The 26,351-nt window shown below is 32.2% G+C and overlaps 3 protein-coding genes across 7 annotated transcripts; 2 read left to right on the forward strand and 1 right to left on the reverse strand.

Moving 5' to 3' along the window:
• Positions 1-1,559: 1,559 nt before the first annotated feature.
• Positions 1,560-5,735, forward strand: LOC7460463 (uncharacterized). Its single transcript, XM_024596220.2, is given in 8 exon segments — positions 1,560-2,009; positions 2,763-3,420; positions 3,423-3,469; positions 4,060-4,684; positions 4,788-4,888; positions 4,993-5,082; positions 5,163-5,284; positions 5,391-5,735. Coding segments are annotated over 7 exon segments (1,677 nt in total). The 5' UTR covers positions 1,560-2,009; positions 2,763-2,858; the 3' UTR covers positions 5,521-5,735.
• Positions 5,736-10,359: 4,624 nt separating this feature from the next.
• Positions 10,360-14,617, forward strand: LOC7481404 (ATP-dependent Clp protease proteolytic subunit 5, chloroplastic). The gene is made up of 9 exons (XM_002302734.4): positions 10,360-10,694; positions 11,107-11,226; positions 11,317-11,440; positions 11,550-11,642; positions 11,911-11,956; positions 12,102-12,174; positions 13,456-13,490; positions 13,588-13,676; positions 13,925-14,617. Exons 1-9 carry the CDS (start codon positions 10,579-10,581, stop codon positions 14,129-14,131), a joined length of 903 nt encoding a protein of 300 aa, XP_002302770.1. The 5' UTR covers positions 10,360-10,578; the 3' UTR covers positions 14,132-14,617.
• Positions 14,618-17,370: 2,753 nt separating this feature from the next.
• Positions 17,371-19,499, reverse strand: LOC7460462 (probable WRKY transcription factor 69). Of its 5 annotated transcripts, none has more exons than XM_052450881.1 (4): positions 19,103-19,285; positions 18,887-18,997; positions 18,592-18,729; positions 17,526-18,294 (listed from the first exon to the last, which is right to left on the reverse strand). In XM_052450881.1, the coding sequence occupies exons 2-4, from the start codon at positions 18,961-18,963 to the stop codon at positions 17,772-17,774; spliced, it is 738 nt and encodes a 245-aa protein (XP_052306841.1). In that variant the 5' UTR covers positions 18,964-18,997; positions 19,103-19,285; the 3' UTR covers positions 17,526-17,771. The 5 variants fall into 5 exon arrangements, with proteins under 5 accessions (XP_052306843.1, XP_052306841.1, XP_002301514.2 ...); XM_002301478.4 differs by having other exon boundaries at positions 18,891-18,997; positions 19,103-19,283; XM_024596020.2 differs by having other exon boundaries at positions 18,891-19,499.
• Positions 19,500-26,351: the final 6,852 nt, after the last annotated feature.

A 26,351-nucleotide genomic window follows, 5' to 3' on the forward strand; every position in this document is an offset into this window, starting at 1 on the left:
TTTTTATATAGATTAATTTTATTTTTATTTTTAAAAATAAAAATATTTATTTTTGAATAATATTTCTAATATGTGCAGCTTTAAATAAAAAAAAAATTCTTATATTTTTTTTTCAATTAGTCTTATGTGTTTGTGTATTTCTATTATCATTTGATTTAATAAAAAAATTATTTATTAAATACAATCGGGTAAATAACTCGTGTTGCGAGATCAAATATCTTGATTTACATCCGTTTCTTGATTTTTTTTCAATTTAATTTTTAGTTTTTGTTTATAATTTTTGTTTATTTATTTATATAAATAATTCTTAATTTATTTAATTAGATGGATGGATAAAAGTTTTAATCTACATTTAGAATTTTTTATATAAAAGAATGTTTGTTTTTAAAAAGTTCATGTATTCATTTTTTTTATTAAAAAATATTCATCGCACAGCATACCACAAGTAAATAGCTAGTGATTTCCCAAATGTTTTAGTTTTTTTTAATTGTAATAATAATATAGTATCTAGTAAAAAGTTCAAATGTCCTTGGCATTCCTGTTTTAAGAAAATGCATTATTATCAGATACTTGGGTAGTTATGAACCTAATCCTTATTCAGTCAGCCTCGATCCCAGTGCGGCTGACCACAAGTCTTGACTTTGATCATGAAGTTGTTGTCTTCGACTTGGTTTCAAGTCGGACCCACAGCATCTGAGACACGTACGACGGTACGAGGCTCGAGCCACCCCGACGAGTTGTCTTGTTTGTTTCTGCGTTTCAAAAGTATTTTTGATAAAATTTAAAAATTTTTTATTTTTTTATTAACTTGAAATTAATATGTTTTTAGTGTTTTCAAATCATTTTGATGTGCTGATGTCAAAAATGATTTTTAAAAAATATAAAAAAATTATTGACATGCATTTTGGCACGAAAAGCTATTTTAAAAGCAACCGCAACCACACTGCCAAACAAACCCTCTGGGTGCGGTGAGAGAGCGGTGTAAGAAAAAGTTATATTGTTAATAAAAAATCTTTATGTTAGATTTATAATAAGAATTAAATTTATGATACTAAATAAATATGAAAATATATAAAAAATAATCTTGATTTCTTATATTGTTAAAAAATGCTGGTATATAAAAGAGAAAAATTATATTGCTCATATTTGTTTTTTTTTTTAAAAGAATCTTGTATTAAACTGTAAAGAAGCTCTAAAATGTTTTTTTTTTTCAAACTCAATGAAAATTTAAAAAAATGAAAAATTAATTGTTTAAATAAAAAGATATTGTATTTGAACAAAATTAAAAAAATATAGTTCTTTATTTTTCTGATTTCAGTTTTCCAAATAATTATAACATTACTCAGTGTTTTTGACATTCAGTTTTTAAAAATTTGAGAAATATACCAAAAGGCCCCTGTCATTTTCCTCGTCAAATAAGTATCATTCTAAAATAACAATAGAAAAGAAAAGAAAAAGGGGTGCCAATAATACCAGCCACGTGACAAAAACGTGTAAGCATGCGGGTGCGGTGCGCAGGGCCTTAACCTGCGCATAAACTTGCAGTGGAATAACCGCGGTAGGAGAGGAGGGAAATAAAAAGAAAGACACGAGAGAGACAGAAAGGGAGAGAAGGGAGAGAGAAATTGCGTATATCCCTCATCCATTTGGATCAACCGAGTCAAGCGACCGATTCAAAAACACCAACAACAACATCAACAGCAAAAGAGGGCTTGGGCTAAAATCACCCCAAAAGAGAACAGAGTGCGGGCGGGTGGTGTGGCAATAGCCAAAAAATGGAGAACAAGAAGGAGATTATTACAAGTCCTAGTCCTTCTCTAATACGTTACCTCTCTCATTCTTCTTTCTCTAGCCCTAGTTTTCCTTTTCTCTCTAAACTTATTATAACCTTAACCAAAGACCACCAAATCTTTCTACCTCTTTTATTTCTCTCTTCTCTCTCTTTTTTTATTCTGGTCTTCTCTTCTCTTCTCTTCGCTTTTTTCTCCCTGCGCCTCCTTTCTTCTCCGGTAAGGGTCTTTGTTTTCTTCTCTTTTATGGGTTTTTATTTGTTTGTGATGACCGATCAATGCATGGTTGTATTGTGTGTTTTTCTGCGTATATTGATTGATTTGTGATATTTTTTAGTGTGTTTAGCCTCTGGTTAGGATTCATGAGAATTGAGTTTAGTGTTGTCATTTGGGGTTCTTTTTGGTTTACAACTGGGCGTTTTCTTTGATTGATACGGGTTCAGCTGCTTCTATGGTGTCGACTGTTTTTATTGATGGGTCCTTTCGCTTGGTTTGATGTCACACCAATTCGTTCAGGTTTTCAATTTGCCGGGTTTTGATTTCCTATATGGTTAAATTTTGTACATTTTTTCTAATGGAGTTTCCACTATTGAGTTATTTGGTGCTTTATCTGGTATCTGCTTATCTTCTGAGGTTTTATGTTACTGGGTTTTGGGTTCTTTGATGTTTGCATTGTTGAGCTTGATGTAACCAGACTGTGTCGTTGCCAGTAATGGGTGTGGTTTTTCCATTCTATCTTTGAATTCTGCTTACTTTAGTTGGCTTTAGTCCCATGATGTATTATTGTATCTTTCGTTTTGTAATGAATTCCCTGGATGCTGTGCTTTGAATGCTTTACACTTCTATTCCCTCTTGTATCAGTTCTTCATTCTCATGGTTATTCTAATGCAATGTGAAATTAATATACGTGTTAGTTCTTTTTCAGGGTTTATCCAATATAATTTCTTTGGCTTTTGTATGTCTTTGATGTAGGGTTAACAAACCATCTTTGGAATTGTTGGTTACTTTGACTTTGCTCTATCTCGTTATCTGTGTGAAGCAGCAAAGGACTGGATAATTTTTCACCATATGGAAGTTTTGGGTCTTGCGCAGTTTGATACCAAGGGAAGTGCTATAAGAAAGAAGAGGAGTCATATTTCTCGCAGGCCTAAGGATTCCCAGACATTTACAGACAATCATGATTATTCATCATTATCGCCATCACCACCATCAGATGACGGGAACAAGGGTTCTAGCTATAAGAATGCTGACAATTCTAGGAGGAAAGAATTCAATCTTAATCAATCTGTCTCCAGGGTTTTTCCAGCTACTAGGACTGAAAGCAAAAATGCGATTTGTAACAGTAACTCGGGGAAAAGTGTGATTAACAATAAACGTTTTAGTGAAGGTGTTCTTGCCCCTGCAAATTGGAGAAGCGCAAGCAACCTGAAGGAATGCATGGATGTGGAGTCTACAACTGCAAATATGTACAGTGGAAGGAATGGTGGAAGTTGGAGTTCAGAGCAGTCTGGAGTGAGTTTAGATGCTTTAGGAAACGAAAGCAAGGTTAAAAATGTTAAGCGTAAGGTTGGTGGTGTGGCACGCACAATTAATCCGAACTCAACAACTAATGGTGTGTCTTCTACAGAAAATCTCGATTCTCAGACACTTCCAGGTCAAGGCAGAAACTTGGTCTTCAGGTACTGTTGTCATTTTGACTTGAGTGAAATATTGTAGTCTCTTAATTGTTGCATGCATATTCATGCATTGCATTTTTTTTGTATATACACTTTGACTGAATAACAATTTAAATTTCAATTATTTTATTTATTATATAACCTTAGGAAAAGTGCATACCTCCTAACTGTGCACCTGAAGGTTCTTATCTGTGTCTGCGGTTCAAGTTTATATGTTTATTTAACTTACAAATTACTGAATTACTGAACTTGTAATAGTACACCGGAAGGTTTCTATTGTTTTTTAAAGGTATATAAGATGAAGAACTTCCACGTAGAGTTTGCATATCTTTATAGAACTACTCGCATGGTAACTTGACCAAATCTTGATTGATACTTGCATTCTTTGGATCAGTTGTTGATGCCAATTTTCTGCTTGTGCACATAGATTTGTATGTGGGGTTCTTTTGGCTCCCTTTATGTCCTTACTTCTATGAAACAATAACAACCTCATTAATGTGTATTATCTCAGTATCTCACCTACTAAGTATCCTCATTATTGATTAATGTCAGAATCCCTTGTAATCTCACCATTTTAAATTGTTCAATTGCAGGGGAATTTAGAGGAGGATCATTTTGTTTCAGGAAAGAGGCCTGGTTTGCAAGGAGTCCCTTGGAAGGAATTCTCTGGAGGAGGTTTTAGTCTCGGGAAAGAGGATTGTTCAATGGGGACTAGCAAAAATACTGCTGGGAAAGAAGGTGATAAGCCTGAACCAGTTCGTAAGAGCAAGCGGGCCCCCAAGAGGCGTGTGCTGGATGGTGATGATGATGAGGATGATGAGATTCGGTACCTAGAGAAACTCAAGTCAAAAGTCCCAACAAGACATAAGGAAGATGATGGCAATGATGATGATGAATCAAGTAAGAAGCAACAGAAACTTTCTACCTTGGAAAACAATAGTGCTTCAAGGCTGGTTAAAGATGGGAAGAAAATATCCAGATCAGACCGAGCATCAGAGGACGAAGATAATGAGGAAGAAGAATCATTATCTAATTGTGATTTCGAAGGTAGTAAGAAGAAGCAGAAAAGGGAATCTATTGAGTCATTGACAGATGGTAAGAGGGAGATGACTTTAACCAAGCGTCAACAGGCTCTTCAGTCAAGCAAAGATGGCTCTTCTGTTCCTGATACTAACTTAATTGAGTTTCCAAATGGATTACCACCTGCACCATCAAAAAGTGAGAATTAATCACTTCCACGCGTTTTTTTCTCCGTTAGAACTCTAGTTTCATAATTAATTGCAGTCTTTTCCCTTGTATTTCTCATTTTTGTTCATTCCAGAGCAAAAGGAGAAACTTACAGAAGTCGAGCAGCAATTAAAGAAAGCTGAGGCAGCTCAGAGGCGGAGATTGCAAGTTGAGAAGGCTGCGAGGGAATCTGAGGTTTGTTTGTGTTTATGCAGTTGTATTCCATATGCATATGAGAGATCCACAGAGGTAAACAAGTATTTGTCTTTTCTTATTTTTTGGGGGGGTTGATTTTGTAGGCTGAGGCTATAAGAAAAATTCTTGGTCAAGATTCCAGCCGGAAAAAGCGAGAAGAGAAAATGAAGAAGCGTCTGGAAGAAATGGCACAGGTATTATCAGTTGTCTGATAAACTTCCTGCTTTGTCTTGATATAAAGCTGCAATAAAATTTCTCACATTTTCATGTTCAGGAGAAGGCTGTCAACGCCCAGATGTCGAGCACCATCAGATGGGTCATGGGTCCTACAGGGACTGTTGTGACATTTCCCAAGGATATGGGTCTCCCTAGTATTTTCGACTCTAAACCCTACAGGTTTTAATTTCTTCTGCAAATTTAAAATTCATGCTAAAACACCAAATTACCAGGTCAAACTTATGTCAACGATAGTTTACTGATAGTTTTCTCTCTGCATATGCAGCTATCCTCCCCCAAGAGAGGTGTGCGCAGGCCCTTCTTGTACTAACCCGTACAAGTATCGAGATTCCAAGTCAAAGCTCCCGCTTTGCAGTCTACAGTGCTACAAGGCAATGGAGCAAGAGGCATCCTAAAACCAACTGCTGATGCTAAAAGAAGTTTCTGCACAGCTCATGTCAATACATAACAAGGGGGCATTTTTTTTTCCAGTGTAGAGGGATGATTATACAGATATGTGTGGTTCATCTGCTGTCATCTATAGCTTAAGGATTGATTAATAGAAATTTGTCTTCAATTGAAAGCAAACGATGCTACTCAGAGCGTTCAATATAATGAAATTGATGTTACTTGAGGGCGAAATATTAATTCCTCTACCTTTTCAAGTCCCACTACTTGAGGGCGAAATATTCTTTGTTAAACCAAGCGGATTTTCCAAGGCCCATTTGATGGTGAGTTGGTGAAGTCCTTCCAACGCAATTGGTGTAGAGAGAAATTTCTTTCTCCCAAAGAAGACGAGAATTTTAATGGTGATCGCTAACTAATGCGATTCTATTTTTAGGAGAGAAATTATTTTATTATATTATAGAAAAGAAATTTTAAATGGAGATGTTTTTATTATTTTTTTATGGGTTATGAATTTTTTTTTTGCATGTTTTTTTTTTTAAAGTGGGTCTTAGCTAATAGAAAGTTAAAATTTTTTAAAAAAATATTCTATTTTATGTTTTTAGTAAATTTCAAGTGAATATTTTATCTTTTTTTTATTATTACTCTTAGGTAAATATTTCTGAAACAAAAAAAAGAAGATTTTGATAGTTCTCTCCCGAGATAAATTCTTATAGAGGAACACTAAAAAAAACTCTTCTTTTTTCTACATGGCATAACATTTAAAGCAATTTTTTTTTCTTTTTTATCTAACTTAAATTTTTAAAAAATTTTTTTATCATTTTCATATTGAGCTGATTTGAGATCTAACCCAATGTTTTGCTTAACATGAAATTCTCGTGGTGTTGAGAAAAACATTTGACACTTAGTTTGGCAAAACAAGATTCAATTTTATTGAATTAAAATAATTAAAATTTTAGGGATTAAATTAAAAACTTGCCAAATCGGGTGCTGATTTGAACGAAAATGAAAAAATTTGTTGGCACGTGTACCACATGCGCTAGCATGCAAAGGAGGTTGTTGCACTTTGACGGCAGATGTCGTGCCCACCAACCCCTTTTAGATGTGTCCTTTGTTGATGCTGTTGGAATCATCTTGGTGAGCTTTCTTCACCAATGGGCCATGTTGATAGAGGATCTCTGGCAAACCATTCTTTTTTGTTTTTCTTTTTCTTTTTCCCTCTCCTTTTGTCTCCCCTCTTCGATTTTGTGTCTGACTCTCTCTGAAAAAGCAAAGTGAACAGACAATATTTTTACATCAAATTTTTTCTCAATTCCTTTGATTGGTATTTTTAGCAACATTTATTTTTAATTTCATCCTTCAATATTTCAGTTTCGTAATTGTTTTTGGTTTTTTTTTTTATGGGGCTATCCTGGTTTCATGCTCTGAGTCACATGTGAGTTCACTTGTGTTTACTTGAGTTATTGGTTTAGCTCCTTTTTGTTAATTGATTTTTTTTTCTTTTCAATTTCATTCTTCTATATTTTGTTGGTTAGGGATGGGAGTTTCTACCAGGTTATTCTGTTCTCACGACTCAAGTCGTGGATTTGGCAGGCTAACCTAGTAGACTCAGGTTTTTTCTTCTTCTTTTTTTAATTGAATTCTTTTTTTTTTCAATTTCTTCATTCAACATTAAATTGGTTGAGAATTGATTTTCATGATTTTTTTTCATTTACTCTTTATTGGGATATTTCATCATTCATTGTTTTTATGACTCAAGTTGCATGTAAGGCTAGTTAACCCGAGTTAACTAAAATCATTTTTTTTATATATATTTTAAAAAATTAATATTTTTTTCCAGTTTCATTCTCCAATGTTTTGTTGATTGGTATATTTTTTTTATATCCTTAGATTAATTAAAAATGTATCTTAGATATTATTTTATTAAATTACATTTAATTTTTACTTTACTATCAAGTAAGGTTATTGGAAATCTTTTCAGAATATTGGCAAGTGTTATCATGAATGATTTTTTTTGTTTAATTTAGATGATTTATCACAATTGCTTTTTTATTATCATATGATTTAATAAAGTGAACTTATTGAATCTAGTAGGATCTGTAACATCCCTAATTTGTAGATGCAATTTCTAATTAATTTTTTTTTCAATAATGTCAAAAACAAGATAATTTTTTTAAAATGTATTTTCTATTAAAATTTTGGCAGAATTTCCCCATAAATTCAAGATACCAAGATATCAACATTATAACCTGTAATACTTTCTCAAGCACAATCCAATCTTTTTGGACCTTATCCTTTTTATTCAACCAAGTCAACCACATATTCTTTTCATTCACGTCACCATAATAAAAAATGACATATAGTACAATTTTAAAATTGAATTATATTAGATTATCACACACCTTCATGTAATTTAAAGAAACAAAATAATTAAAGGAAATACATATAATAATTAAAGACTTACTAATATATTTAAACTTTTATCTTAATGAAACAAAGATGAGATTAAATTACATCTTAAATTCTTCCATTTATACAAGTATCATCCTAAGTACAACTAAAATACATTAATAAGATATATTTCAAAAAGTTCCATTAGTAAAGACAAAAAGGACATTAAATATATATATTGCTCCACTAGGATATGTGAAGGACCTGACAATTTAAATCCTTCATTATATTAGAAAATTTCAACAACAACTTGAATAAATTTAAATACAAATTCATTATTTAATATCTCTCAAAATCAATTTTGAGAATTTTACAGATCACATATTTATTCTTAAAAGCATATAAAGATTAAATGTCTCAATCATTTGTGAAACAGATGCCACTAGCTTCACCTAGTCTAATCTATTATATCGGTCGCATGAACACAGACGCTACCACCTTCAGCTAGTCTAATATACTATCTCAGTTGCTTGATCATTTGAACACAAACGCTACTAGCTTCAGCTAGTTTAAACAAATATCATGATCATCTAGTAACAAATGTCACTAGCCTCAACTAATCTAAACAAATATCATGGTTGTCTAGATACAGACACCACCAGCCTCAATTAGTATAAAACAATTTTTTTTCCCCATAATTTATATTTACAAGAAATGATACACATTTAATGAAATTGCAGTCAATAAATCTATAAATTCCTAAAAGTGTTCAAATGTAGAACATCTACCTGATACATGTGTTTTAGTTGCAGTCCTCTAATGTTAAACAAATCTTGTGGCCTCTCCTGTACCATAATTTTACAACATTTTAAATTAATATAAGAATTTCACTTAAATTTTGAATCATCATCAACAATTCCTTACACAACAATTTCATGCAATGATTAAGAAATTCATAAAATCTCATATTTTTTATTTTCTTCCCCTTAATGGTCGAAACCAAAACCTCTTTTAATACCATGATCTATTTTCAATTCTTAATAAAACAAATCTTCCCTTACATGAGAAATCAAACACAATACAACAATTTACTTTAACATTAAATAATCTTCCTCAAGAATTATAACTCGTAACAACATAAAATTCAATCATTTAATACAACATAATTAAATTTATTTATAATCATCTTCCACACAAATTTATGCATTAATCTAACACAATTCCATTATATATTAATTTGTTCCCTCTTGGTCGACCCTATAGGTTCTATTGAATCATATGATTTTTCCTTCATGATTTCTTTCTAATTTCCGTTCCATTATAATTTACTCTATCATAATCTCTATCATCACAACAAATTTTACATTTCCTTCAAATTCCTCTAATGAGCCCTAAGCCAAAATTCACAAATTTGGCATCAATCCTTTTCTCTTTTTTTCCTAATTGAACTTATAGAGTTAGGTTTAAAATTTCTTACCCGTTAATAAAATGAATTTTGAATGCTAAACGGTTGAAATTTTTTTGCTCGTCCTCTTTTTTTTCCTTTTTTGTTGTTGCTTCTCTCTCTTGTTTTATCTTTCTCTTTCTTGATTCTCTCTTAATTTTTTAGTTAATGCAATTAAATCCTCACCTACTCTTTAATTGAAGCCTTAACTCTTGAATCATCCTAAGATTTTTGATGTGTAACTCTCTTATTTCTCTTTTCTCCTCCTCCCTCTCTAAAAATTCTGGCCAGCAGTATATAGAGGAAGAAGAATTGAATTTCTCAATCTTTCATTTTATTTATCATAATGTTATTAATGAATTTCTATTTTACTTTTCTGTCCAATTGCTAACAGTTTCTTATGGCTTTCCCGAACACTAATTGTCCTAAAATTTACCCAAAGATAAAACAATATATTAGGAGATTCTTTGTAAAATTTCAACCTGATTTGACTATCAAATTGAGATTTATGCAAGTTAGCGTAAAACTGGTTAATAAGTGATTTTACATTAAAAGTTCAAATTTTCTAGTGTCATTCCTACATGAACCTAATTAATTCCTCAAGTAAGTTCTAGGTATCATTTTGTCATTCCCATATATATTCATTTTGCATTTTCATCGTTTATTTCATTTATGAGTTTATTAACGTTGTTAGTTTCTTCCGGGTTTATACTAAAACTTTTTCACGTCTTTTCTTTTTTTATACATCGAAGCTTATTTAAGAATTTCTTTTTCATTTACTATTTATTATAAATTTTTACAGGATTATGACTTGAGTTATGAATCTTTCTTTACTTAAAAAATATTTTGATTTATACAGAAGCTAGTTTTATATTAGAATAAGGTTTGAGTCTCAATTATTATTATTATTGTTATTATTATTGTTATGATCAATGGAGAGTCTGCTGGGGTTGGACTTCCAGCAAAACAAAAGAAAACTTGAGAAAGGAAAAAAAGTAAAAACTTCTCACATTTGCACACCAGCAAGAAAAATCCTCTTTTTGTTTTTTCACCCGCCACCAACGACCAAGGATAAACATCTCTCTCCTCTCGAACACACTCTACCAATTCAATTCCATCTACCGCAGCATCGTCCTCCTCGAGCCCTAAACTTTTATAGGATAAAGGCGCTAATAATACTTAGCTAACTCAAAGGGGCTTCCATCTAGCACTCACTTTACACAAAGCTAAAAAAATGGCACACTCATGCCTCTCCACATCTACCTCTCTTCTCTTCTCTCCTAACCCTTCACTCGGCTCCGCTCCCAATGCCGACAAATTTTCTTTCCCTTTCCACCATCTCCGTTACAGGTCAACCATTCTCTTTTTTTACTAATTTTGTTTTTTCCAGAATTGAGACACGGATGTTTGCCAATTACCCGATGGTTTTGCCATTATTATTATTATCAGTGTTTCTGGATTAACTGAAGAGTAATAAAGGAAAAAAAAATTGAATCTTTGAACTATTTTTTGTTTTATTGGATACTAAACCCGTATTGGAACTATCTTTTTTTTTTTTTTTTGCTTTTTATAAAAGTAAGTTTTTAATTGCAGGTTGGATTTAAGCTCGATTGAAAATACTCTGAATAATCTTTTTTTTTTAGAATGGATAATTGCTATTAGTAAGCTAGAATTTACCTCTTGCATTTGAAAAATGTTCCATGTGTGCCGTGATTAATTACTCAAGAAATTCAAATGTCCTCGTTTTCTACATGTACTGCAGCAAATTGCGAGAGTTAGGTAGTGATAGAAAGGCAATCCAGACGTCTTCAGTGAAGGCTGTTTACTCTGGTGAGTTTTGGGCACCTGAGAGAAGTTTGCGGCAGGGGATTTGGTCTATGAGGTGGGTAGGATTTACCCCTTTTAACTTGCTGTGTGTTATTTGCTTGATGTGCTAATAAATGGAGAAGAAAATGTGGAATTGGTTTTGTAGGGAAGATTTGCAAATCCCTTCTTCGCCCTTCTTCCCTGCCTATGCAAATGGAGCTCAAGGGCAAGGACCACCTCCAATGGTGCATGAACGGTTCCAGAGTGTTATCAGTCAACTTTTTCAACATGTAAGTGAATACATCAATCATCTTTCTTTCTCTTCTTGCTTATCATCTATCATTGAATGCTTGGCTGTTTTTATATGAGATTTGATCTTAGTGTTGTTAAAATTCCTAGAGAATTATACGCTGTGGTGGAGCTGTTGATGATGACATGGCAAACATTATTGTTGCTCAACTTCTCTATCTCGATGCTGTTGATCCTAACAAAGTGAGTTTGGTGACTTTTCGTTGTGGCTGGCTGATATCTTATCGGTCATTGTCAACTTCATTTCAATTTGCGTTTGCTTCTGAGCCCCCTAACAGCATTAAAGTTAATGATTTCATCCTTCCATTATTAACAGATTTTAGTCAAGTCCATGACTATAACACATGCACAAACACGAGACAAAATGAACCTGTTTTATCACTGTCCTTGATTATACAAAGAATTGAGGCAAACAGTTTACTAACTAGGGATTGCTTTTTCTTCCAAGCAGGATATTGTTATGTATGTGAATTCTCCCGGAGGATCAGTTACAGCTGGTAATTCCTTTTCAGATTGAAGTCTCCTTTTATTTGTTACCTTTTTTCAGTTTCCTGAGCATGTGAAGTAATGTTGTTTTTACTTGTTTGGAGGCTTACTCTCTCTCTCTCTCTGTGCCTTTTTTCTGTGCTTCTTTTTTCTTAGGCATGGCAATATTTGACACAATGAGGCACATCCGACCTGATGTCTCCACTGTCTGTGTTGGACTGGCAGCTAGGTACAAGATTTACTAGTTCCCTGTTTTCTTTCTTGTCATTTATTCCCTAACTGCTACAGGAATCACTGATTTATACTATGTACTATATTTTTACTGTTACCTATACCTTAGTTGCACAGTGAATCATTATAGACCAATGTATTGCCTCATTTATTCATCAACTATTAGAAGAACTATGTTTTATTGACAGGAGCTTAATTGAATTATGAAAAAGTAGCTTTTCTGTCATGGATTGGATTTAACATTTCCAACCTTGCTCCTTTATGAGTCAAACAGCATTAGTTTTGAAACTTCAAAGGAATCTATATGATGTAGATTTGTCAGGCTTGCCCAAGTGTTAGGACGGGAGAAATAAGTTTCAGTGAATTATATGGAATGTTAGTTGATGATCAGAGAATTATATCTGTACCGTCTCAGTAGATGCATGTGGTGAGCTGTTTTTTTCTGTGATTTTACCATGGGAATAACTTAAATGATTTGGTGTCTAGATCTTGAGCTAATGGCTGTTGATCATGCAACCTCAAGGTTCTTATGATAGATCCTCAGCAAGGAAATTACTAGGTGAGGTAAGCTCACCATTGGACCACACTTAAAGTGATTCTGGGACTCCCCCCTTTGTTTGTGTGGGCTAATGGTTAGCCATGCTCACCTAATGATTTCTTCTCGATAACAGAGTTGAGCTTGATGCATCACTGTAATAAAACTGTAGAAACTGAATTTATCTAGGATCTCAGAACCCACCTTTTTCCATGACACAAATTAAAGCCAATATTCCTTAAGGCGTGATAAATATTTCTGCTATTGCTTGTCCTGTGTATGAAGTGTTGTATGTGGCTGCTTGTGGTTGTCTTTTGGATGATTATCCTCTATATCCTTAGAGTTATAGTGCATCCTCGTAGGGATTCCATGAAGGATATTTGACTTCCCAGCATATATGAAGTCTTTTCCTTTGAATTCTATGCTGCATTTTTTCCCAATTAAGGTCTACCAATAATTGTCAAAACTTCTGCCATACTTCCTCTTACAGGCCAAGGACTCAGTATACTAAACTATCTACCTGATCTTTCTCCAGACACATTATGAACAGAGTGCTTATGGAACCACTAACATTCTGTGTTGCGTGTAAAAAAAATATTTTTAAATTTAAATTCTATGAAATGGTGGGAAAGGGAAAAAATATGCCCTTGACAATACCATTTAATTCACCCAGGATTCTTTAATATTTTCCATTATTAACATTCTGTCTTATGTCGTTTGATCTCCTTTTTTTTGGTTAAACAGTATGGGGGCTTTTCTGCTTAGTGCTGGGACCAAAGGTAAAATGCTCCATTGACTTGTTGACTTAAAGTTCCAATCTGTGGTTGCTGCTTCAAAATTTACTGAATATGTTTCTCTTTTACTATGTGACTGAAGGAAAAAGATACAGCTTGCCGAATTCAAGGATAATGATCCATCAGCCTCTTGGTGGAGCTCAAGGTGGGCAATCTGACATAGATATCCAGGTATGCCATCCTTTTTCTCCCAAACTTGTATTTGTTTGTGAAGCCTTTATATTATTTATCCTTAACTGATATATCCATAGTGCTTCTGATTTATAGTCGTACATGTGTCCCAGAGATGAACTAGATTTGATCTGAAATGAGTTTATGTCGCGGTATGGGACCTGTTGGTTCCTGGCACAGTTTCTCATATCATTGAAACCATTTGTCTTTGGCCTAAACATCTCTCATAACATTGGCATAATTTTCAGGCAAATGAAATGTTGCATCACAAGGCAAACCTAAATGGGTATCTCGCCTACCACACTGGTCAAAGTCTTGAGAAGATCAACCAGGATACAGATCGTGATTACTTCATGAGTGCGAAAGAAGCCAAGGACTACGGGCTTATTGATGGTGTTATCTTGAATCCTCTCAAGGTTCTCCAGCCACTGGCAGCTGCGGCAGATCAACAATGACCCACGTAGCATTTAATGATCAAGCATATTGATATCCATGTGCTAGGGAATCATAGAACATGTTTTGCTGTTAGTTCAGGCAGAGCCTTTTCTCCCCACACACTCTCACTCAGAATCTTTTACATCCTGGGCGAGTTTTAGTTGAACTAAAGCCTGAGAAAGAGATTGAACGGATATGTGCATCTTTTCCCTAGGATCTTCATTCACCATTTTTATTCAGCATCATTGTTATTGTAAATGAATGGTGCTGCTTTCGCTAGAGAGCTTATAGTTGAGTTCAGACCAACTTTACCTCTAGATTCTCGCTCACGGTGCTGAGTTTGCAAGGACCAATTTGATGAGCAGTGTCTTGGATGTGGAGTAGTGCTTATTCAGCAGCGAGGCATAGCTAGTAATCCAACAAATTCTTTCAGTTGGTTATTTAGTAAATACTCATGCCCCCGAATTATATAGCAATTTTCAAGATAGACCTCAAAAGTTAAATAATTTTCAGTCTCTCTGTTACTATGTTTACAGTTTCAATGTTTATCGCCTTCAATCATATTACAACAAAAACACAAGGGAGAGGCAATGTAATTTGGGGGCAGTTTTAAAACTGTACTTTTTTTTCCTTGCCTCTTTACTCGCTGCCTAGGGCACCATGTCAAAGCTCTTGAATCGTGCTGCACATTTCTGCAACAATGAAGTGGGTTGTATTTTTATTTTATGGTGGTACTAGAAACCATGGAAGATGGAGGCTAAAAGAAGGTGGGCAGAGGAGAAAATGCGAGAAAGTAAAACTACGAGCCTGAATATGGATTTTGATGTCTTAATTTGTAGGTCAGCTGGAGTAGAGGCATTCCAATACAAATTATTTTGTACTTCAACTAGGCTCCCCGAGTTCGGATTAGTCTTAAATGGTATAAAGTTCATTTATAAATTGCGGCTTGTGTTTCAACTGAAAGCTGTTTACAGACAAAAGGAAAGCCAAAATGGTTGCTTTTTGCCTCCAAATTTAATAAAATAATGGTATAATTACCTTAACCTCCTTTAAGAAAATCTTTTATCAGAAGAATCCATCTAATATTTTTTATCTTCATGACAAAAAAAAATCTAGATAGATTAAGTTCCGAGTATGAGAAAGATTGTGTTTCAAAGTATTTTTTAAAAAAAATATATTAAAATAATATATTTTTTAAAATTCATGTTTCACATCAGCATATTAAAACAATTCAAAAATACTAAAACATTAATTTTAAGGGTACGATACTAACTCCAAATGTGTTTTATATTATATAGACATCCATATTATTATATCTATAGTATTATACATCTTTATGTCTACAAATATTTGTATACAATTACATGTTTTACCATAAACTACACATAATATATGATACAACAATTTTCCTTTTTCTTTAAAGCAAATCATATCATATAGATTGTATCTGCAGTTAATAAAATAAGTTCAGATTTTAATTTTTTATTTGAAAATCTTGTTTTGAGGTTTTATAGATATAAATTAATATTTTGATGAGTTATTTAGAATACAAATCTTTTTGTAGGTGTATTTTGGTAATTATCTCAAAAATCATCACCATCTACAATGAAATAACAACTGTAGAATAATCTAATATTATCAATTGTGCTGTGCTCTAAGCGTTCCAGGTTTTCCTTTTTCATTGGATGAACAATTTTTTTCTTAGTTCTTTACACGGGCTTGCATTAAAAAAATAATAATAATAATTGGTGCAGCATATCGCCTGGCCTTGCACATAAAAATTTTCCAGGTTAATTATTGGGATTTTTTAAAAAAATAGCATAGTTTATTTAATTTTTTTTTAGAAAATAACATGTGTTGAAAAAGTATTTGAAAAATAATTTAGTATGAGCACAACTACATTTTAGAATATTATTTTTATACACAACTGCTATTTGAAATAGTGATCGTGTCTCAGAATATATTTTAATATATTTTTCTACATAACTGCTATTCAAAATATCAGTTGTTTCAGTAAATGCCTCAAAATATCTATTTTTTTCAAATTAATTAATCTCAACAAAATCAATCAAATATTTTACGAAGATCCAATGGTTAAAATATAGGATTAAATGTCTAATAGCCAAGAAAAAAAAAGCATATAAGGTGAAGCGGCAAGAGAGCAAAATGAGGGAAGAAAAAAAAAATAGGTTACCAAGGACACATCGAGATTATTTTCGACACATCCAGTACAGTTAGAAAGATCTCGATAAAACGATTCAACTACACATTAAAAGAATATCAAAGGCGGTTGTAATTAACCTTAAATTAACTCCAAACAAAACCCTAACAAATTACAATTACGTTTAGTGGTCTTTCAAAGTGTGATTAAAATTATCTTATCAAGATTTTTTTAATAGCCAAGAAAAAAAGAGCAGGTGAGGTGAAGTGTCAAGAGAGAAAAATGAGGGAAGAAAAAAAATAAAAAAAATAGGTCATCAAGGACATACCGAGACTATTTCGACATATCCGGTATCGTTAGAAAGATCTCAATGAAACGATTCAACTACACATTGAAAGAATATCAAAGAAGGTCGTAATTAATCCTAAATTAACTCCGAATAAAACCCTAACAAATTACAATTACGTTCATTGGTTTTTCAAGGTATGGTTAAAATCATTTTATCAAGATTTTTTTAACAATACTGAGCATGTCAAAAATAGAAGTTCAGTAACCCATTCTTTCTTAGTTATTGAATTTCAAATCTCATTTTGTAACTATTAAATCTTCATAAAAAATTTAGTTATTTTTTTATGTAAGTTAATTAAATTGTGAGGTATATAGTTTCTAAAACAGTTATTATTCCCGACAATAATTACATTAAACTTTTATTCTCAACAGCAATCATGATATAAAATACCCCAATTATTGATGCACATTACGTCCCTCTGGCTTTTTCCTGATGTAAATGACTTGCCTCCACGAGTACTAAATGAGGTATGATAATATTTGACAAGTTTAGGCGTTTTTGGAGGCTTATGCCACTCCTTTCCCCGGCAAAAGACATGTATCTGAAGGCTTGGCCTTGTCTACCAGCAGAATCTACAACAGCTGACACGCCCGAAAACACAAAGCACCATTAATTTTTTTAAAAAAGAGCGATGCTGGCTGGTATTCCTCAATCAAGCTGAACAATAAGTTACTTCCAAAAAGGCCAAACATCTCTTTCACCAAAGCAACCACTCACCCCAAAAAGCAAATTGAGAGAGAGAGAGACCCTTATCTCATAAAAGATCTCTGAGCACTCACTTGTGAACCTCGTGCCTTCTTTAATTTAAAACACAGAAATATGCTCACAACTCTCTCCTCTTCCACTCTGAAAAATGTGGGTTTCTCGTCTATCAAAGAGCATATAGTCTCAATCTCAAGAAACCTGATAAAAGATGATGTATCTCTCCACTACCTTCTGTTAGTGTGCGCAACTTTAGTAACCACTTTACTCGTTTGGTGAAAGTAAAGAAGAGAAACTACAAGTAATAACTACTCCTAGCAGTGCCCTATACATGGACATTTTAAGAACATTTTTCAAGGCAGGATGCCCCAAGAGGCCAAGAAAAAAAAACTAGAATCAAGAAGGGACAACAGGAATCCTTTCATCGAAAAAACTGCCCCTCGTGAAGCTAGTGAAAGACGAAGATGTGGGGTAGCTCTTCTAGTTCATCAAAGAAGTCGTTGTTCTCTTCTGATTTGGGTGCTGAAAATGTCATCAGTCTGGAGCAACTGATGGGCTCCTCATCCAAGACAATACCCAATGTATCATGACTTTTCTCTGGGTTCTCAGCGAAAGGATCTTCTTGGCTGATCATGATATCTTGAGAAATTCTTATTGGGGATTGTAAGTAGTGAAAACTGTTACCTTCACTGGCATTTTCATCAGCGCTTGGCACAATGGGGTGGCCATGCCCTTCTTCTGTTTCTTCTTCTGGCTTTTCTTGTTTGGGAGTTGTGGGATGATCTACATGATCAGTCGGAGGGGTTTCGGGATCTTTTGACTGTTGGTTCAGGCTGGATTCGTGGAGATCCGGACCTGGATGGTTGTGATTTGAGGTGTAAGTAATGATGAGTACTGAAGCATCTGTCCTGCATCTCTCCACTTGTTTCTTAGCTGAACAGCCCTTTGATGTACTGCACCTGTAATAGCCCCTGCAAGGCATGAAAAACAGAGACAGCTGATAAGTACTCTTGTTTTGTACAGGGAAAATAATCATGGAGAAATTACAGTGACAGAAGAAGGCAGTCTTTTGGAACATTTACACAAAATCCAGTGGATCCAGGGGGGGGAATTCACTTTCCACCTCCAAAATGTCAGCTGATAAAGTAACATTAGAAAAGAAGTATGATCTACTGTAATTTTAAGGGGGGAAAAAGAGTTAAACCATGAATTAAGATATATAGTGAAGAGAAAAGAGACTTGATCCAAAATGAAAGAAGATGATAAACCTTGGATGAGGAGATCCTTTAATAGGCTTTTGCCCATATTTCCTCCAAGACCAGAAATCAGAAGGTGGCCCTTCATTCTTTAATTTCCCAGCATTTTTTCCAATCCTCACTCTAACAACAGTCTTCTCAACCACCTTCCTACAAAATGAACTCGATGTTTTAAGAATGATTTTGGGCACATAAAGGAGAAGACTTGGCAGAAACATGCCTCTCAATCAACTAGCTAGCTTTTCAAAATGAAACTATACTTAACAAGAGTGTAAAAGAAAACAAAAGCAAGAAAATGAGCACCAACCTACCTTCTTTTGGATGTCTGAATTTCTTGGGTGTGCTCTGAAACATTAGAGTCCAATTTTCTAGATGGAGAACCATCCATGACTCAGTTTTTCTGCTATGCTGCTTCTAACTAGGTTATGCCAAGAAAAAAAATGCCTTGATGAAACACAGAATTGCTCTGAATATTAACTTGGAGAAGTCAGTGAAAAAGAAAATAAGAAGATCAAGATCATACTCTAACCCAATTGATTGAGAGAGAGAGAGGAAACAGGGAGCTGGCAATAGATGACAAGAACCTCAAGTTGCTTTTTCTCAGTTTTCTTTTCACACATTCAGTACAAACAACCATGCATTTATCAGCACTACCCTCAGCTTGCAATAAAATAAATCCACCCACATAGCTGCACACATAAATGTGAAGATAGGTGCCCTCATATGGGAAAAAATATTCTGGCCCCTTCCCTCCCTCCCTCCCTCCACTTGATTGGCAGGAAGAAGAGTGGGGCCCTCCTCTATGTCTATACACATTCTGGAGCTGCCATGTGGAAATTATTATGGTCCGCATGCCATGTAAGAAACTCGCTACTTCTTCTTCTTCTTCTGTTTTTTTATTGTGGGTGCAGAGTCAGACACATTTTGGAAAACTTCCAAACATAAAAGATGCAATGCATTTGGTTATTAATGGATATGGTAAGGTGACAATGTCATTGCACCATGTTTCCAACAAGCAACCTTCCTTGGTTAACCATATTAATATATACATATACGCAGGGGCGGAGACAGGGGGTGGCAAGCAGGGCCCCAGCCCCTGCAAGAAAATTGTTTTTCCAGCTTTCCCTTGATAATTTATATAATTTTAGCTAAAATAATAATACAATTAAAATCTTGCCCCTTTTAATTGTATCTTTTGGCTCCGTCCCTGCATATACGGATTTTATTTTTTTGAAAAAGCTCATAGTTTGCTAAAAGTTATGAGAAAATATTGAATGCACAGTCTGAATACAACCATATTTCATAATATTGTTTTTATATCCAATTATTATTTGGAATATTAATCGTGTTTCAAAATATATTTTTCTATACAACTATTTAAAATAACAGTTGTGAATGTTTTAAAATATCTTCTTTTACAAATTAATTAACCTTAACAAAAATCAATCAAATATTTTATAATTCAATGATCAAGAAAAAAAAGAGATAAGATGATGTGGTAGGAGAGATAAATAAAAAAAAAATGTCACTGTAAATAAACCAAGACTTTGTTTTCAACACATCTAGTACAGTCAGAAAGATCTCAACGAAACGGTTCTAACTACACATTGGAAGAACATTAAAGGAGGTCAAAATTAATCCTAAATTAACGATGAACAAAACCCCTAATAAATTACGACTACATTTGATGGCCTTTTAAGATGTGGTTAAAATCATCTCGTTGAGATCTTTCTAACAGTACTGGATGAGTCGAAAATAGAGTTTCAGTGTATTATCAATGACCCTTTTTTTATTAACCATTGGATTTAGAATCTTATTTCTTGATTATTAGATATTCATAAAATTTTGAATTAATTTTTTTTATACATGTTAATTCAACCGAGAGAGAGAGAGAGAGATGTTTTCGAAACAACAATTATTTTCAATAAAAACAGTGTTTAACCACTATTTTTAAAGATGATTATATTCAAACGGTGTTATTTCCTCTATATTTTTCTCTTTTATGGCATAAACATGGTGAGATCATATAACCACGATAAGTTTAATTTAAGAAAGGTTTTTCTAATTATGCCCAAGCAGGGGTGCCCTACGCCCAGTTTGTGATAAGTTTCGAGATGAGGTGACGGGCAATCTTTAGATAGAAAGATGGAAGTCAATGTCCACCTAAGATGGCTGCCGGACATGACACCCGCCACCCCATGTGGGCTGAGGGCCTGAGAAACAAGCTTTAGATGAAAGCAAGCACAAACTGTCAGTCATTAACATCTGTTCTGATTTCACTGTAGGAACTTGAACCACTGAGATAAGGATAACGACATAGTTAATGTTTTTTTTTTTTTTTTTTCTCACTAATTAAAAATTATAAAATTGGGGCATCATATGGAGCACAGCTGCCCGCCGCCAGCTAACCAACCAATCCATAGTCCAAAAGATCTAAACAAGGAAAAGGGTGGAGCCCTTTTGAGTAACAGCAGGTGGACAAATAAGCCCCAATGAAATACAGCTAACAAACAAAGACGTCATCTCTATCTTGTGGTAGCCACTGGTAATAAAGCATCAATGGTACATTTAGACAATAAAATTGTCTTAATACTAAAATAACTGGGACGGTTTCACAGTAAAGCTGTTCCCCAACTTCTTTTTTTATTTTCTTTTTATTTTATCCTAATTTTTTTTATTGAATCTTTTTATGAATTAATTTCTTGAGATAAAGTCTTAAATTGCAGTGGAAAAACATAATTTAAAAATACTATAATATAAAATACAAAGAAAATATACGATGAATCTCAAACTTTTTAGAATCTTGATTATGAACAAAAAGTTTATTTTATTTATTTTTTAATTTTTTAGTTTGAGAAATAAAAGAGAAAGTTGTTAGAAAACGATAAAAAAAAATAGTTGTTTGATCATATTTTTATCGCAAAAAAAAGTTGTTTATAGTATTAACGAGTTACATTTAACAAAGAGAGTTTCATTGAGATTTTTTTTCCTTTATCTTACTGAAAAAAGTAAATCATGGTTGATAAATGATTTTTTATTCGATTTGATTTTATGGTTTTAGATAAATTTTAGGGTATTTTGAGTTGATATATTAGTTTATTAATATTATAAAGATGTCTATTAAATATTTTTAGATGAAAATGGATCAAAAAATAAATTATTAGGTCACTAAAATTCAGACTTAATTTTTCGACCACTTCTTTGGGTGGTTAAAATCAAGGCAGATAGATAGATAGATGATGTGTTGTTTGAATTTTTTATTTTATTTTTTCTCCCATTAGAAGTCCACCCTTTTTACCAATAAAAAATAAATAAAAGAAAAGCTCATATGCCCACTCAAGGGACGTTCTCATTCTTTTTATTTGGCCAAGCATTTTGGGTCGCCCGAGCTCAAGTGTTTTATCTCTATTTATTGAATTCATTATGTTTTTTTTCTTTTTTTTAATAAAACCTCATTAAAATAAATAAATTAAAAATATATTAAAAATATCATTTCATTAAATATTATTTAATTTATATTTAGTTTCTTAAAACATCATATCATTTTTTATAAAATTATAAAATAATTTTTTTTGTCAAAGCCTTCATAATTTGTCATTTTTTTCCTTAAATTTTATTTATTCGCTTTTCTATGCAGGTTTTTTTATTATCACGTTATTAAATAAAAAACAAACACTATAAAACTATAAAGTTATAATGCATTATTTTTATATTTTTTAAAGCATCCACAACATAATCATTAAAATATTATTTTTTATTTATTAAAACTTGCTTTTACTATTTTACAATTTTGTTTTCTTTAAAAAAATAAATATTTTGAATTAAAGATTGCTAAAAAGCATGTTAATAAAGATATATCTTTCTATTCTTATTCTAATCTCGTCCAGAGTGTTCTGGATATTTATTATAATTGCCTTCAAATTTCATTAAATGAACTACTTTGCTAAAATATTTTTTTTTAGAAAATTATATTAATAAGAAAAGGAAGGGTTAACAAGAAAATTATTTTGTTTCTATAGAATTTAAATTATTACTTTCTATATAAAAAATATTAATATGTAATTAAATAAAAAATTGAATTTATCTTTACGACATAAAATCAGATATTTTAATCTGCATAAATCTCATAACTTTCTGATTTAATATTTAATTCATGCCAGCATTTTTTTCTAATATTATATATATATATATATAATTTTTATTAATGTAGTGTTTTTTAAAAGAAATTGTTTTTAATTAAATTAAATTAATTACATGAGTGTAAGCATCAAATGCTCGCTTCATGGCATTTTTGTTTGTTTACTTTGTGGTTCACTGTTCTTGCAATATATACAATCTCTTTTTATTTACTAATTGTTTTATATTTTTTTATTTCTTTTAAAGTATTGCCATCGCATGATCATTTTTTTTTATGCCGGTGAAAAATTAATCCGGTCTACCGACCATAAGCCCATCGGAGTGGCCTGAGCTAACAGTAATAACAAAAAAAAATAAAAAAATCAGGCCCATATAAAATAAATCTAACATTCATTAATGATAAAAATGCTGGCTTCCTTTAGAACGATTGTACGGCCTGAACTAACACAAGCAACAAGAAAATAGGGCCATTTCTAATTAATGTTTATTATATACATATACACTCAAATTAATCTAAGGACACTGTTAATCAACCAAGAGGAGTTCTGACTTTGAAACACCCACACATAGATAAATGGACTGGTTTTTTATTCACAATATATATCTCTCATTTAACCTAACCAATTGCTTTGATAGGTATAAGTTTAAAGAAAATTAGTTAGGAAAAAAAAAAAAACTATTGGATTGTAGACATTTGATGATAACAAAATCGGTCGGATTGATTGTGGGGCCACATAATTTTAGAGATCATTTGAAATTGCGTTTCAAACGATATTTTTAAAATTTTTTAATTTTTTTTAAGATTATTGTTTTTTTTAATATTTTTAGATCAACTTTGATGTGTTGATGTTAAAATAATTTTTTTAAAATAAAATATTATTTTAATGTATTTCCCAGTGAAAAGATTTTGAAAAATAAATGTCACCATAATCTCAAACACCCTCTTAGAAACATAGACCATTATGAGAAAATAAATTAAAATGATATATTTTTTTTAAAAGGAGGTGTTTAACATTAAGGTTGAATCTATTTTTCATTAATTTTTTTATTTTAAATTAATTTTTTAGTATTTTTAAATGATTTTAATTGATGAAAAAAAAATTTAAAAAATAAAAAATATTTTTTTAATATTTTTTTTTTAAAAAACACTTACATATTCTCGTATCACCAAGATTTGGGATCCACCCCTTTTTGAGTAGTAGTAGCACACAATCTTTTTGAGCGGGTCTAGCAGAAGGTAATGCGGGTCCCGAGAAAACTTGGCCTCAACAAACAGAGATGGAAATGATTGGCAGATAATTGGTAGATGTCATGGAGACAAGTACGTCGAGGGAACTGGTCAAAATCTGCCGATTTCATCACACGATTTTCTGTTGCCAGAAATTACAGGGCATCGATAAACAATTACCGACTCCAATTAAAAATACATATCAGGAAATCTAAACATATATAACGAACAACAACATCGAACATACTTCTCCCATCAAAATATAACATATTAGAATAATTATTGGAAAAGGTCATCTCTACCATCTATATAGATAAAGAAAACTAATCCGTTGACTTCTGTAATAGATAAGGCGACAAGGCAATTTATATAGTAATAGGATAGAATAAGTTAGTTTTATTTTAATTAGATGATAAAAAATACACAACAACAAAACATATATATTTTTTTAAAAAAAGTAATCATGGTAGCTTGGGGATTTGTTTTTCAAAACAGGATAAACGATGTAGCTCTATTCATAACCTCTAAATACGACAGGATGAAATGGAGTAAAGAAAAGATCTAAAAAAATCGGCCATGGTTAACCCGAGTTGGCATGACAAACTTGTAACCCCGATAATATAGCCGAACCAACCCGAGATGTTATGCCCAACCCGCAAACTTAGATTTTGAGATTGAAATAACCCGATAGAAAAAAATATAAAGCTCATTTTAAAATAAAAAACTGTCAACTCATGTTAACATTTTAAACTCGTGACCCGGGTCATTAAACCTGAAACACCTTATCTAGAAAAAAAATCATAAAGCTCAATTCTCAACCAATCAAATATTGAAGGATGAAATTGAAAAAAATAATTTTAATTGTACAAAATGATTAAAAAAATAGCAATTAAAAGAATAAGGATCAAAATTGAAATACAAAATAAATTTTATATTTGATTGAAAGGTAAAATTGAAAAGAAAAATAACTTAAACAAAAGGAAAAAAATAAAAATAATGAGGACTAAATTTGTAAAAATAATATGCCATAAATTTAAATTGAAATATGAAATTGAAAACAAATAAAACTTTTACAAAGAGGCTACGAAAAAAAATAGAAATCAAAATAATAAAAACTAAATTGGAAGAAATAATACTATAAATTTAGATTGAAGAACGAAATTGAAAACCAATAAAACTTTTTCAAAACAGCTAAGGAAAAAAATTAGAAATTAAAAGAATAAGGATCGAAGTTTAAATACCAACAACAAAAAGAACTAAATTGTGAATTTAGAAGAGAGAGAGAAAAAAAGATCCACTAGCAACAAACCGCCTTACCACCATACCAACAGGAAGAGGATGCAACAACGCTTCTAATGGCATGATGAGAGGGTATTTTTGGCCAACAGGAGGCGCCACATGCATCGTCCAAAGTGTCAGAGGGCTCTCACATGCCTATACCTTATATATATTGCCCTGAGTTGACATAGTAATAACAAAAAAACTATTGTGAAAAAATGAAAAAGCTCTTTGACACTAGCTTTAATATTTTTGTGTTTAAGAGAATTTTGGCCATTTAACTGCAGTATTATTTTTTTAATTTATTTTATTTAATCAAATATCAAATTGCCCCTCGACTAACATGATAATAATGAAAAAAACATTGTGAAAATACCAAATTGCCCCTTAATGCTATTTTTAAGAATTTTATGTTAAGGATATTTTGGTTGTTTCACTATATTTTTTAAATGCAAATAAAATTATTTGTCTCTATTTAATTTAGTAAAAACTAACACGTTTTGTAAAAACAAAAATATTAATGTTATTTTTAGTTTAAAGGGTAAAATTACTATTATGCTGTTACAGTGAATAATGCAAATAAATCGGGTGAACAATGTTTTTCAAAGGGAGTTTAGCTTTTTTTTTTTAATCTTGATTAGCATAATTCTTTATTGAATCCAATATATAGTATCGATCACTTGTAATTGAACAAGAACATTAAAGTAGCTGGCTATGATGTGGTCTCGTTAAGTAGTTGTAGACACTTTGGTTCCTCCACAATTGCATGGAATCACGTACTTACCATTTTAGTATGTCCGTCCTTAAGTTAAAAGTCTCTCCATCTCTCTAGTACGAAGAAATTCTCAGCAGAAAACAGTAATTCGGACAACAAACGAAAAATCAAACCTATCCATCCAATTGTTCAAAAACAATCAGCATCAAAATATATAATTTAAAATTGCAACCACAAAACTAATAAAGAAAAAATAAAAAAAAAACAGCCTCAACCGCTGAATGGGACATACTATCAGCGCTTTCCATGAAGGATACAAGATATAATAATGGCTTCAAACAAAAACGTAAGAAGGCATGGACTAAGACTCTGTCCAGTCTCAACTAATTTAAACCATGGACGTGATAACCACTT

Source organism: Populus trichocarpa, chromosome 2, assembly GCF_000002775.5.
Source record: "Populus trichocarpa isolate Nisqually-1 chromosome 2, P.trichocarpa_v4.1, whole genome shotgun sequence".
Lineage (NCBI taxonomy): Eukaryota > Viridiplantae > Streptophyta > Magnoliopsida > Malpighiales > Salicaceae > Populus > Populus trichocarpa.

Excerpts from the sequence above, each read along its gene's own strand:
- LOC7460462 (XM_024596020.2), bottom strand. The coding sequence starts at position 18,967 with ATGGATGGTTCTCCATCTAGAAAATTGGACTCTAATGTTTCAGAGCAC. Across the intron at positions 18,730-18,890 it reads ATTCAGACATCCAAAAGAAG|GAAGGTGGTTGAGAAGACTG; the intron begins GTAGGTTGGTGC and ends TTCATTTTGTAG. Across the intron at positions 18,295-18,591 it reads AAAGGATCTCCTCATCCAAG|GGGCTATTACAGGTGCAGTA; the intron begins GTTTATCATCTT and ends CATGCCTTGCAG.
- LOC7481404 (XM_002302734.4), top strand. The coding sequence starts at position 10,579 with ATGGCACACTCATGCCTCTCCACATCTACCTCTCTTCTCTTCTCTCCT. Across the intron at positions 11,227-11,316 it reads CAGGGGATTTGGTCTATGAG|GGAAGATTTGCAAATCCCTT; the intron begins GTGGGTAGGATT and ends TTGGTTTTGTAG. Across the intron at positions 11,643-11,910 it reads ATGCTGTTGATCCTAACAAA|GATATTGTTATGTATGTGAA; the intron begins GTGAGTTTGGTG and ends TCTTCCAAGCAG.